Raw genomic sequence first — 11,256 nt, forward strand, 5'->3', positions numbered from 1 at the left:
AATGTGCAGCCGTGCTGCGGATCAGTCAAAGCAGAGGCCAGTTGGTTAGGTCATAACAACGAGCTTGCGAGAGTAATTCACATTTATGATTACTGTACGCACTGTACCTTGATTGTACAAGGCGAGACTAGTCTTAAAAGCCTCGTAATGTGGTGTATCGTACTGTGTTGCCAGCAGCGTTCTCCTCCGATTGTTTGTTTATTTCAACTCCGTCTTGCTTTCCCCCCTCTTTTTCTCATGTCTGCACCATGTTTCTATGAAAATAATGTGTGTGATGTCTCACACACCACAACATCTTCAGTAGTGACCGAGAGCAAGAATCAAAGTCACTATTATTCATGCTGGCTTGGTGTGGCTTTACCCGTCAACTCAGACAGATTAGGTTTCCACGTTGATAGAACTAGGGATCCGCAATTCGTAGGTGTCGCGCACACCGTCACCACCGGTGATGTACCCTTTCGGGTGGTAGGAGAAATCGCCATGTCAATTTTAGCGACACGAAATGAGAAATGAGAATAGAACGGTGAAAGAGTATGATGATCTGGATATTGCTGCTGGATCTGGGTTCTAGGTTCCCAATCGAGGCAAGAAGACGAGTTATAAGCACAAAGTTGACGGTATGGTATTGAGAGATAGTATGACAGTGTGGGATTATGTATATATGTATATAGGCAAGGTGGATAGGAAACATAAGGAAAAGAAATGAGCGAGGCGCAGATAGTACAATGTAGCGATGATAGTAGTAGTAGTTGTTGTTGTGGCGGTGAAACATGAGAACAAAAGGGTGCATGTGTGCATGTGTGCATGTAGAATCAAGACACCTGTAGGAAATGTTGACAGGGAGAGAGAGAGAGAGAAGGGGGGGGCGCATGTGTGACCGATGCGGTACAAGCCGAACACAGAAGTAAAAATGAAATACTCGGTGTAGAAGGGCTGTCTCTTCGCATCCAAGACGTATCCAGCGGAGGACGGGAAATATCTGGCCTTCGACAAAGTCAGGTAAGGGAAACAGGCAGAGCATGAATTTGCTTGGTGGGCAGGATGAAGAGCCGACGGAAGTGGGTTTGTGTGGACACCCAAGGAACATCTGTAGAAGGATGGATAAGAAGAAAAACACAGGTATAGATGTATTAATTGCACAACGACTGTTCTTTAGTCATCAAGAATCGTCCGCTTGAGTCATAAGAGAATTATAAGGAACTTCCTTTCGACGGCTGGAGGCAGCGGTCCACATTCCAGGAAGCAACCTAAAACATTAGATTAGGTATAAGAAGTGATTGTAGAGGGTAATTTTGGTGGCGACATAAGCCACCGAGGTCATCACAGAACCGTCCGCATCGCGCTAATTGCACGGGCGAGGCTTGAACATCAGTTGAGAGAGTCGACTATGAGGACTTCTTTCGACGATGGACTTTCCACTCGGTTTTGGCAACGCGCATGAATAATTCTACATCCTTTATGGGAACCCAGCTGGTGAGGACCTTCATGGCGTTCTCAAAATCCGATTCGAGGACAATGTCGCGCATGCCATCAATTAGGGCTGCCGAAGTTGCATGAAGAACATCCAATCCGTTCCCGAACGCACTGACGTGAGCCTTCTTACCGCTTTTGATAGAAGACCCAGGAGCAGTAAGATCCTCGGCATCACCGAGCAGCATGAACACATCCCACACCCGGAGCTGTGCCGGAAATGGGATGGAGTAGTTGAATAGAGTGAGATACCAGCGCGTACCATACGCTGTAGGTGGGATTCCGAGCTCATTCTAAATGCGATAGATTAGTACGGCGCGCAAAAAAAGACATCCACGTTACTTACTAATTTCGCCGCTACTTCTCCTTTCTCCAGCCATTCTCGTTCGAAGTCTCCTAAGGCCTCCATGAGTCCTGCAAAACCGGACTGATACAGACGCTCTAGGCCCCGCAATTGCCAAAGACGAACAAGCATAATAAATGCATGTTCTTCGTCATAGTATGCGAGGAGCGTCGCCGCGAGGGCAGCCATGCCCTGGACGTAACCTGTGTCAGGAAAGTACAGAGACATCGCATGCAGCACGCGGAAGAGCAGCCGCTGACCACCGCGATAGCGACGACGAAACATGATGTGGCTGGTGATCGTTCTGGGAACGTCGATGTCAATTTGGACATCATCCGGAGAAGACATTAATTGATATTCGTTGAACGCCTCAATGAGTTCCTCTTTGGAAGGGCTGTTGCTGTGTAGTTTGGCGCTCGTTTCCAAGAAGGCGTACCAAGCAGTAGCACGCCATCGGTCAGGTATGCCTTTCCATGTCCGTTCTATCAGCTTAGAACTGGTGGTGTCGAACTCGAATGTCATGCCGCCCCCGTCACTACTCCGTATCGGTTTAGCCATCTTCGTCCATTTGTCTTCCCTCTCCCACTCCTTCTTCCGCGCTGCGCGGGCAGCGGCTGCATCTTGTCGATCCCCGGGCTTCACAGCGTTTGTAGGCAGCGTGAGCATGTCCCCCGCCTCGTCCTTGACACGACGCGTTCGATTGTGAGGAAGATGGTTTGCCGCCCGACGAAAACGTGTAGTTGACCGCCGCAGTGGTGAACTGTAGGTGCTTTGAGAGGACGATGGACGAATTGATGGCTCGGATAACTTTCGAGTCGGAGATCGGCCTGTGAAAGAGCGATTAGGACCTATTGCTGAAGGCGGGCGCATGGAATATTTGCGCCTCGGAGTTTCGGAGGCCACCAGCAGGCTGGTGGAGACGCGTTGGATGGGACTAGGATCAATGCCTTCATTGGAATTTGACGTTGGGGACCGAATGAAGCCGTATCGGTCCACATCGCCAGCTTTGATATTCTGCCAATACTCAATTCCTCCCGCAAGCTCGTGTGCTTCTCGCTTGAAACCGGGCACCCCATCCGTCCCGAGAGACGACACTATACTTCGAGTATCCGTTCCGGATACACTTGGCCCAGACAGACGGGAGCCTTCCATGCTCGGGGGAGCCGCATCTTCCCACAAAACGCCGTGCTCCGCAGCCAAGGACCTTGCCACTTCCGAGTCGGTCACATTCTCATCGCCCTTCTCATACATTAGGCGCACGCGACGCGACAGCATGTCTTCGTCTGCGGAGATGGCTCTGCTGGCGATAGCGCTGTGTCTCACACGTAGAGTCGATTGCGGTTTAGAGCGTCTTGTAGGCGATTCCACCGGCTCTTCATCGGCGGTATTCATTTCTGGGGATGCCATGGCTGGCAGAGCCGTGTCACTCTCGTCTTCCGGCATGTGTTCATGCAGAGGTTGATCCGCCCGGCCCGTTTGCGCAATTCTTTGTTGTTGTGCTTCTGCCTGCTGGATTTGGTGTTGAAGCTGACGCCTTTCCTCCTCCTTTATGAGACTGCCGCGCTTTGAAAACCTCATTGATTGCGGACCAAGGCCGTCTAGCGCAGCGTTCGGAATGTCCAGTGGGATCCCGTTGAACGGGGCTTGAATAGGAGGGACAGGCGGTGTGTCATCATCGTCCCGATCGAATTCCCCTGATTTTCTACCCCTTAAGCCCCCCCATCTACGTTCTGACCATCGCGACCCGGGACGAGATCCTGGACGTGAACTGGGACGCGATGCGGTATCGTCAACGATAATGCTGGGAATACTGCGCAATGATCGCAAGCTCACAGTAGAAGCACCGGCATCCGGCAAGGTTGTCAACCTGTTTCTGCCGCGTTTAATGGGTCGTTGTGATGGGGTGGGTGGGGCTTGATCATGGGGGGCGCCGGACGAGGTACTGGACGGATTTGATCGGTCCTCTGAGCAGAATGATTGATTACTCGGTGGAGGGAACGATGCAGATCGGAGTGAAACTGGGACTGTCGCAGCAGCGGTCTTATCGTAGGGAAGGCTGTAAATTGCCGAGGTCGAATCGGACATCACGGCGGAGGGAACAGAAACAGGCCGATTATTCACCATTATCCCGGCATGACTTGCGCCGTATTATCTGGATTAAATTGTAATGTTTTTTTTTTGTGAAAGAACCCTGCAACTAATGCTGGGTTGATAGTGTGTATGGGTGTGCACGTTAGCTAGGAGAGGCAGCGGCCGGCGGGGCGATTGATTGTATGTAGTATTCGAATTTGAATCGCAGATGAAGGAGCGGATAAGGTCTGAATTAGGGCCGGGGGCGCAGTAGATGTCCAATGAATTGTGATGGTTATGGTAGTTCGTGTGATGAAAAAAAGTAGGGATTAATATTATGGGATCTGTGAACAGGGAATGAGCGACAAATTGGGGGAAATTAAGTCTCTTGCGCGGTAAATCATGGCCGTCGCGCAATCAAGCGACGGAGAAGAGAAGGAGGAGGAGGAGGAGGAGGAGGAGGAGGAAGAGGGAGGAAATTTGGGGCGGGCGTTGCTTCCCACTTCCGAACGGCTGGATTGCAGTTCCTGGAAAGTTGCTTGCTTGGCGACAGGACAAGCTTCAGCAATCCAGGGAGGAGATCGAAAGGTCGGGGAGGGGGATGGGGTGGGAAGAGGTGTTCACGGAATGTGTGTGGCTAAGGGGAGACAACCTCGCCGTATCTGGTCTGTGTTGAGGCACGATGAAACGGAGTTACTGAGCCAAGGGGGAGGGGGAGAGAAGGAGAAGGAGGAGATCAAGGCTCCACCAGTATGTAGAAAGAAGTGTAAAAAAGGACTCCAGCAATGCGCGCGCGCGCTCACCTCTTATTAGCTACTAGCAACACCACCTCACTTTGCGATTCTCTCTCTCCTCATTGACAAAATCCAGAGAAGAAAAAAAAAATCAAAACCTTGTAGGAGTAATCCCAGCAGGGTTGGTGAAGGAGGAGGGGGGGAAAGCAGAAGAAATAGTGGAAGAGAGGAGGCGGCGACGACTCAATGGCGAGGAGCGATCCACTATACAAATTTTAGTCTGCTTTAACTCCACGGGAGGGCCACGCAACTGTGGAGCTTCACGGTTAATTTTGCGTGGTCCCGACCACCAAAACACTATTTATAATTGACTGTTATCTAACATGTGGTGGTAGTGATGAGAATGAGAGAGGTGTGAATTGAAGACAAAGGAAAGAGGAGCAGGACAGGCATTCTGTGGCTGATTGAATGTGAGAATACCTCCCATTCCTTGTGTCAATTCAATCTTACATATACTGTGTACAGTACAATAATCAACATATTCATCGGAGTGGTCCTCCCGTCGAGCGCGCACGCACCACCCCCCCCCCCCCCCCTCCCCCCAGAAGTTAGTTGAATAAGCTTGGATCTCTTTATGTCTTAAGAGCTGGTCATCACAAACTTCCTCTCCTTGCTCGACCACCGAGGAAGGGAGAAGAGAGGGATGCTTTTATACCTAATCCCACCCACCCCCTTGTGAGTGGATTCCCCAAGAAACTGTTGCCGTGATTGCGCTGCCAATGAGCGGGTGCGGTGCTCGCGAGTCTTCTTCTATCAAAGGCTCAGATCCACCTCAGTGACTATATTATTTACTAGAGCCCGGCTTTTTGCTGCACATCCTGTCCTGTCCTAACGCAAGGAATGACTGCAGCTTTTATACATTATCCTCTTCATTCACACAGCCTGTTCGGTTCATTGCCTCCTTTCGTTTGTCCGCCTTGCTCGTCTGATCGACTCAGCCGTCCCATAAATGACACATCCATTGTAACTCCAACAAGGTCAGATGCCTGCTGACCTTCCATGCAAATCCGACCCAGGCATTACATACATTCAATGCATGTAGTCCTGCGCATCAAGTTCAAATAATTCACAAGAGAAGGGAGTGGAATACGGAAATCATACCCAGCAAGGGCCAAAACAAATATCCACAGCACAAGATGAAGTGTTAGATGACACACTCCTGATCTAGCTTTTCAAGCTACAGCGGCGGCGTTGACGCCGGATCTAGAAGGCTCACGGGTGGAGCGTGCTGGCTCGACCGGCTCATTGGGAAGAAGTTCAATCTGACGGACCAGAAAGCTCTTCTCATCCGTGAACTGGTCGTCTTCAGTTCGATCCTCCAGGAAGCGAGGCAGAAATCTCAACAAGCGATCGCGATTATTGATAAGAATCCGCTGCACGGCCACCGACTTGTTTGGGTTGGCAACAAATACCTGCATCGTATTCTTAGTCAGCCGTCCTTCGCAGGGAGCCCCGGGGTGCTATCTGCCATACTTTGAACACGTGGAATCCTTCGTACTGAACCATCTTCCGATCATCTCGCAGCAATTTCATACACAGCTTCAAATTGTCACCACTCTCTACATAGGCCATCATTACATTGTAATTGGCCCGGTCGAGCAAAATCTCGCCTAAGAGCTTGATGCTCTGTCGCTTGGTCACATATGAATTGGAGTTCACAAGCACCTCGTTGAATTTCGCAAAGAATCGATCAAAATTGGTCGAGAGGTAACCAGTCACTAGGTTTTTGTGACGGGTTAAAATCTCCTAGAGCAAACATGTGAGCATCTTTCGACTGGACCAGCACGCTTTAAGGGATAATTCTTACCCGGAAGGTTGTGAAAGAATCGGCACTCAGCTCAAAACTGCCTCGGTCAATCCAGTAGAAGAAACGCCAAAAGATTCCGGTACCATCCTGGGGCACAGCGGGCTGAACCTCCGTAAGTTTGATCGCGGGCTCTCCATCTCCTGACTGGTCATATAGGATGATGGCCGCAATGACGTCGAACTTCAGAGCCTCTCGCAGAATTACGCCACACGGCATTGCACTTTCGCTGTGCTCGTAGCCCTTGCACAATTCAATGATTACCTCGGGTCGGTTATGAACTATATAAGAGATGACGGGCGGGTCATTCTGGTTTGAGCTAGCATTGGCGGGCCTGAAACGTAGGATATGCGAAAAGATGGCTTGGGTGTCTTTCCGAGCTTCAAAAGGAAGTAGATGAAGGCTGCGGGCTAGATCATAAAGCAAGTCCTCCTGTAAGGCCGCCTGGATCAAAGACTGAACCTGATCAGGGGAGACCTCGACATCTGCGAAGAAGTACGTCAGCTGGGGGGTTTATTGGATTGAGCGGGAAGCGTCGGCGGAGTGTGATAAATAAGAGCACACGAACCTTGCGTTCCTTGAACAATCACTTTCATTTGAGCCAGCGGTTTTTCCGCTTCCTACATGTCCCTGCGGTCAGCATGTGCTCGAGTTTGTGAAAGGAACAGTCCGGCCGCCGAACTCATATGGAAGCTTCAAGTAAAATATACACATTAGGAACGAACCTGGTTATTCGAGGGATTCTCCCGAATCCGCACCAACGTGTCTTTGATTGTCCGGACAAGATCAGAAGGCTGGCGGGATCGACCGCGATTGAAGAAGAAAGCCATGCTTGATTGTTTTGTATTGCCGGCGCAACCAAAACAGCCTGTAGAAGGGAAATAGAGCAGTCGCTGCGCAGGGTCGCTCGGATTCAGCTCATGTATGGGGCATCAAAACGTGGCGATAAATGCTCACTGAGGTTCTATTCCAACAGCAGACAGAGGATTGAACTGAGAGAGGTTGTTGGTTTTCCACTGAGAGGAGGGTGAGGCTGTGAAAGATGAGGGGGGGGAGCTGCAGCTCGTCTGGAGGGGAGGCGGTGACGCTTCTGTTGGCGGGGAAGCCGACAACAACCTCAGGCTCCTCACTCAGGCTTATTGATTCTCTTATCGTGGTTCTGGGCCATGATAATAATACTGCCCGAGTAATAAACACGCAGGCGGGGCAACCAATTGCCCGCCCGGCCCACTCAATTTCCATTTTCCATTTTTCAATTTTCGGGTGGGGGGGTTTTTTTTCCTACGGTTTGTCTTTTCCGGCCGCCGCAGACTGGATTCCTCCGTCTCACTTTACTCTCCTCTACCTCATATTTCATATTCTGAAGCTCTGTATCAGTGCTACGGATTAGTGATTATACGCAGCGCACAATCGGCGCATTTCTCCACATCATACTGTGGGCAATTTGATCACATTCCCGTCTCGACATCGGTCCTTGCGCTACCCCGCAACTGTCGCCATGTCTGCTTCTGCTCTTCCATTGCAGCGTGCTCCCGTTGAGGATGACACTCGCTCGCTCTCCTCTGAGGAATCCGACATCAGCAATGAAGAAGGATGGGAAGATGTTGAGCCTGATGACGAAACCCAGCCCGTCGTCGGTCTTTTCTCCGACAAAGTGTATCCCGATGTGGTTTCCATGTTGAAGGAAACTAAAGACAAGCACAACTTTGACTTGCGAGGAATTCGAAAGCAGTTTGGTGTGTAATTATCCCAGTGGATATGCGTCGCGACGTCCACACAATTCCCGTGAAGTCGCTTCGTGCCCTGTGACATGGCTAACTTTTCATGCATTGAAATGGCAGACTTGGACTTCTTGGGCACTATCAAGCTCGTCAACTACATTCGCTCCCAGGTCAAGCAGGGTAATATGTCGCCTGATGTCTCCTCGAAGGATAAGTTCGACGACGAACTCTACTTGATGCCCGTCCTCGAAGACGATGCTCTACTGTACAGCTTGGATGATATCGACGAGGAAGAGCCTGAGGCTGCAGGAAGTACGGACGCCGAAAGGCGCGTGATCGAATTGCAGGAGGATCTTGAGCGCCTCCAGACTCAATTCTCTGAATATAGAGATGCGGTTCAGAAGTCCATGGAAGAGCAATTATCCAAGGAGGATGAGAAGCTCAAGGCCGATCCGAGTGCTCCTGCTGCGCGGCGAGCTACGAGCAAAATTGAGGAAGCTGATGCCGATTATTTCGTTTCCTATTCATACAATGGTACAGTTAATGAGTGCCGGGTATCTCCATATGGGATTTGCTATCTAACAGGATATCCAGGCATTCACGAGTCCATGCTGAAGGACACAGTCCGCACTGAAGCTTACCGGGACTTCATCTACGAAAACAAACATGTTTTCAAGGACAAGGTCGTCTTGGATGTTGGTTGTGGAACCGGAATCCTTTCGATGTTCTGTGCCAAGGCTGGTGCTCGTAAAGTCATCTCCGTCGATAACTCGAACATCATCGACAGAGCCAAGGAGATCATTTATGAGAACGGTTTTGGGGATGTCATAACGTAAGTTTTCCCTTCCCTCATTCCGACGTTGATTTGGCCCAAGCTAATATTTGAATTTCCAGGTGTATCCGTGGCAAGATTGAGGAAGTTACATTGCCCGTTCCGCAGGTGGATATCATCGTGTCTGAATGGATGGGCTACGGCCTTCTGTTCGAGGCTATGTTCGATTCGGTAATCTATGCTCGGGACCGCTATCTTGCACCTGGAGGCCTCATGGCTCCGTCGCATGCTACGCTCCGGATCGCCCCATTCGCTGACTCCGAATTCATTTCATCGCACATTACTTTCTGGAAGAGTGTCTACGGTTTCAACATGAAGAGCATGCTTACCGGTATTTACGACGAGGCACTTGTCCGTCATGTACCGCCATCATCAATTCCCGGAGATTCTGATGTTTTCCTGCCTCTTCCCTTGCATACTATCACTGTCGAGGAACTATCCTTCCTGAAGGACTTCAAGGTCACTCTGAACGAAGACATTGACGCACTTGATGGCTTCGCTATCTGGTTCGACATCTTCTTTATGCCTTCCAGAGACGCTCCTCTTGCGGACAATGCCATCCCCTCTGAGATGCAGAAGAAGGGCATTGTTTCTTTTACCACTGGCCCTCACGGCACTGAAACGCACTGGCAGCAAACCATCTGCCTCATCGACCAGGAGAAGAAGAAGTCTGCTCCTCTTAAGAAGGGCCAAACGATCACTGGTAAGGTCGGTTATCAAAAGAAGGAGGCAGGCTCACGGTCATTGGACATCAGCATTGAGTGGGACACCGAGAACGAGAAGGGTTCTCAGCTGTGGAGTTTGCAGTGAGTCCAAGATGAGTAGTGGCCAACCGTTATGATATACGATACTTTCCAGTAAGCTTTTCGCTGCGGTTAGGTATCATACTAGTGTTCGCATCGATCACGAACTTTCCTGGCGTAAGACACTAGCTTTCCGTACTCCGCTGTATTGGTAATAGATAATGAGTCGCTCGCGCTGAATAATTTGCTCGCAAACCCTCTGGGTATTAGTCATATGCTCAATGCTCTCTGGTTAATCACGTTCAATTTGTGGCATTGCCGGTCTACGACGGTCATGGCGACGATGGTGGGATTCCGTTTTAGAATGTGAATCTCGACGATGAGATCGCTCTCGGCTTCTGTCCTTGCGATGATGGTGATGGTGATGATGACGATGACGTCGAGGTGAGCTTCTATCATGGTGTTTCTGGCGACCGTCTGGGGAAGCATCGAGTCTGAAGTCCTCAAGGCTATTTAGCGATGGTGATCGTCTTCTGCGGCGACGCGACCGGGAATCTTTCGTGGACTTCAATTCCTCGAGCTCGCGCTTCCGCTCCTCGTTCCATCTGTTCCTTTCTCGCTCAACCGACCGTAGCTGTTGGACCCCTTTCTTCATCGCTGCCAGAGGGTCATTGGCATCCATCCGTGCCTTTTCTCGCTCTCTTCTTAGAGGGTCCTCATTACCCCAAACATCCTTGCTTGGCATGGATTCTGATGCCTCTGCATCCACCCGGGATGACGAATACCAAAGCGTTTGAGTGACTGACTGCCGAAACCCCGCTGCATTCGAGAAGCGCATCGTATATTGGTCTTCAAATTCTCGTTGCCTTTTAGAGGACTCCTTTTCAGCCTCCGTGTTCTTCTCAACTGGTTTGCGGGCTTTTTCTGCCGGGAATAGGTCGATATGCCCGCTGCTATCATGAAGTGGCGCATCGCTCGAACGAAGACGAGCCCGCTGGTCCTGGGTGGCTATCGCTCTCTTCGCATCCTCATGAGCAATTCTGATATCCCTATCCGTGTCGTTCTCCCCAGCCAGACGTCTTCTCTTTCGTCGACTCGCCGCATCCTCCGGGTAGTGCTTGTGTTTGTCTGTGAGAGCAACAGAGGGCTCCGGCGGCGGTGGAATTGGTGTTGACGGTCGTTCTCCGCGCAGAATTTTGATTCTTCGCTCAGCGTCAACCTCCTGCATGCGACGCTCCTCTTCCTCCTCTCGAGCTTTAGCCTGCGCCTCGTCGCGCCGGACGCGAGCGATATTCTCTTGATTGTAAACGTTCCATGATTTCTTGCCGAGGAGGTGTCTGGACGATGAGAATTCCTGTCAGTACTATAAGCTAGGGAAAGAGATGAAAGTCCTGACTCACAGCGGCATTTTGAGACGATGACCAAATATGAAAAGAAAGAATGGAGATGATGCAGTGCTTGACGACCGCAAGAGTCGTC

At 50.5% G+C, this 11,256-nt stretch overlaps 4 protein-coding genes across 4 annotated transcripts; 1 reads left to right on the forward strand and 3 right to left on the reverse strand.

Moving 5' to 3' along the window:
• Positions 1-1,236: 1,236 nt before the first annotated feature.
• BP01DRAFT_43268 (putative TBC domain protein) lies at positions 1,237-4,095 on the reverse strand. The gene is made up of 2 exons (XM_025579849.1): positions 1,817-4,095; positions 1,237-1,763 (listed from the first exon to the last, which is right to left on the reverse strand). The coding sequence occupies exons 1-2, from the start codon at positions 3,935-3,937 to the stop codon at positions 1,386-1,388; spliced, it is 2,499 nt and encodes an 832-aa protein (XP_025431510.1). The 5' UTR covers positions 3,938-4,095; the 3' UTR covers positions 1,237-1,385.
• A 1,584-nt stretch (positions 4,096-5,679) lies between these two features.
• On the reverse strand, positions 5,680-7,417 carry BP01DRAFT_43290 (Mo25 family protein). Its single transcript, XM_025579850.1, has 5 exons — positions 7,207-7,417; positions 7,050-7,101; positions 6,485-6,966; positions 6,151-6,423; positions 5,680-6,089 (listed from the first exon to the last, which is right to left on the reverse strand). Exons 1-5 carry the CDS (start codon positions 7,309-7,311, stop codon positions 5,850-5,852), a joined length of 1,152 nt encoding a protein of 383 aa, XP_025431511.1. The 5' UTR covers positions 7,312-7,417; the 3' UTR covers positions 5,680-5,849.
• Positions 7,418-7,693: 276 nt separating this feature from the next.
• Positions 7,694-10,001, forward strand: BP01DRAFT_340221 (protein arginine methyltransferase RmtB). Its single transcript, XM_025573392.1, has 4 exons — positions 7,694-8,217; positions 8,323-8,736; positions 8,797-9,034; positions 9,097-10,001. Exons 1-4 carry the CDS (start codon positions 7,980-7,982, stop codon positions 9,842-9,844), a joined length of 1,638 nt encoding a protein of 545 aa, XP_025431512.1. The 5' UTR covers positions 7,694-7,979; the 3' UTR covers positions 9,845-10,001.
• A 68-nt stretch (positions 10,002-10,069) lies between these two features.
• Positions 10,070-11,185, reverse strand: BP01DRAFT_365599 (uncharacterized protein; the record flags this gene model as incomplete). The annotated part of the gene is made up of 2 exons (XM_025576367.1): positions 10,070-11,114; positions 11,178-11,185. The coding sequence occupies 2 exons, from the start codon at positions 11,183-11,185 to the stop codon at positions 10,070-10,072; spliced, it is 1,053 nt and encodes a 350-aa protein (XP_025431513.1).
• Positions 11,186-11,256: the final 71 nt, after the last annotated feature.

This window comes from Aspergillus saccharolyticus (genome assembly GCF_003184585.1).
Source record: "Aspergillus saccharolyticus JOP 1030-1 unplaced genomic scaffold BP01scaffold_14, whole genome shotgun sequence".
Taxonomy (NCBI): Eukaryota; Fungi; Ascomycota; class Eurotiomycetes; order Eurotiales; family Aspergillaceae; genus Aspergillus; species Aspergillus saccharolyticus.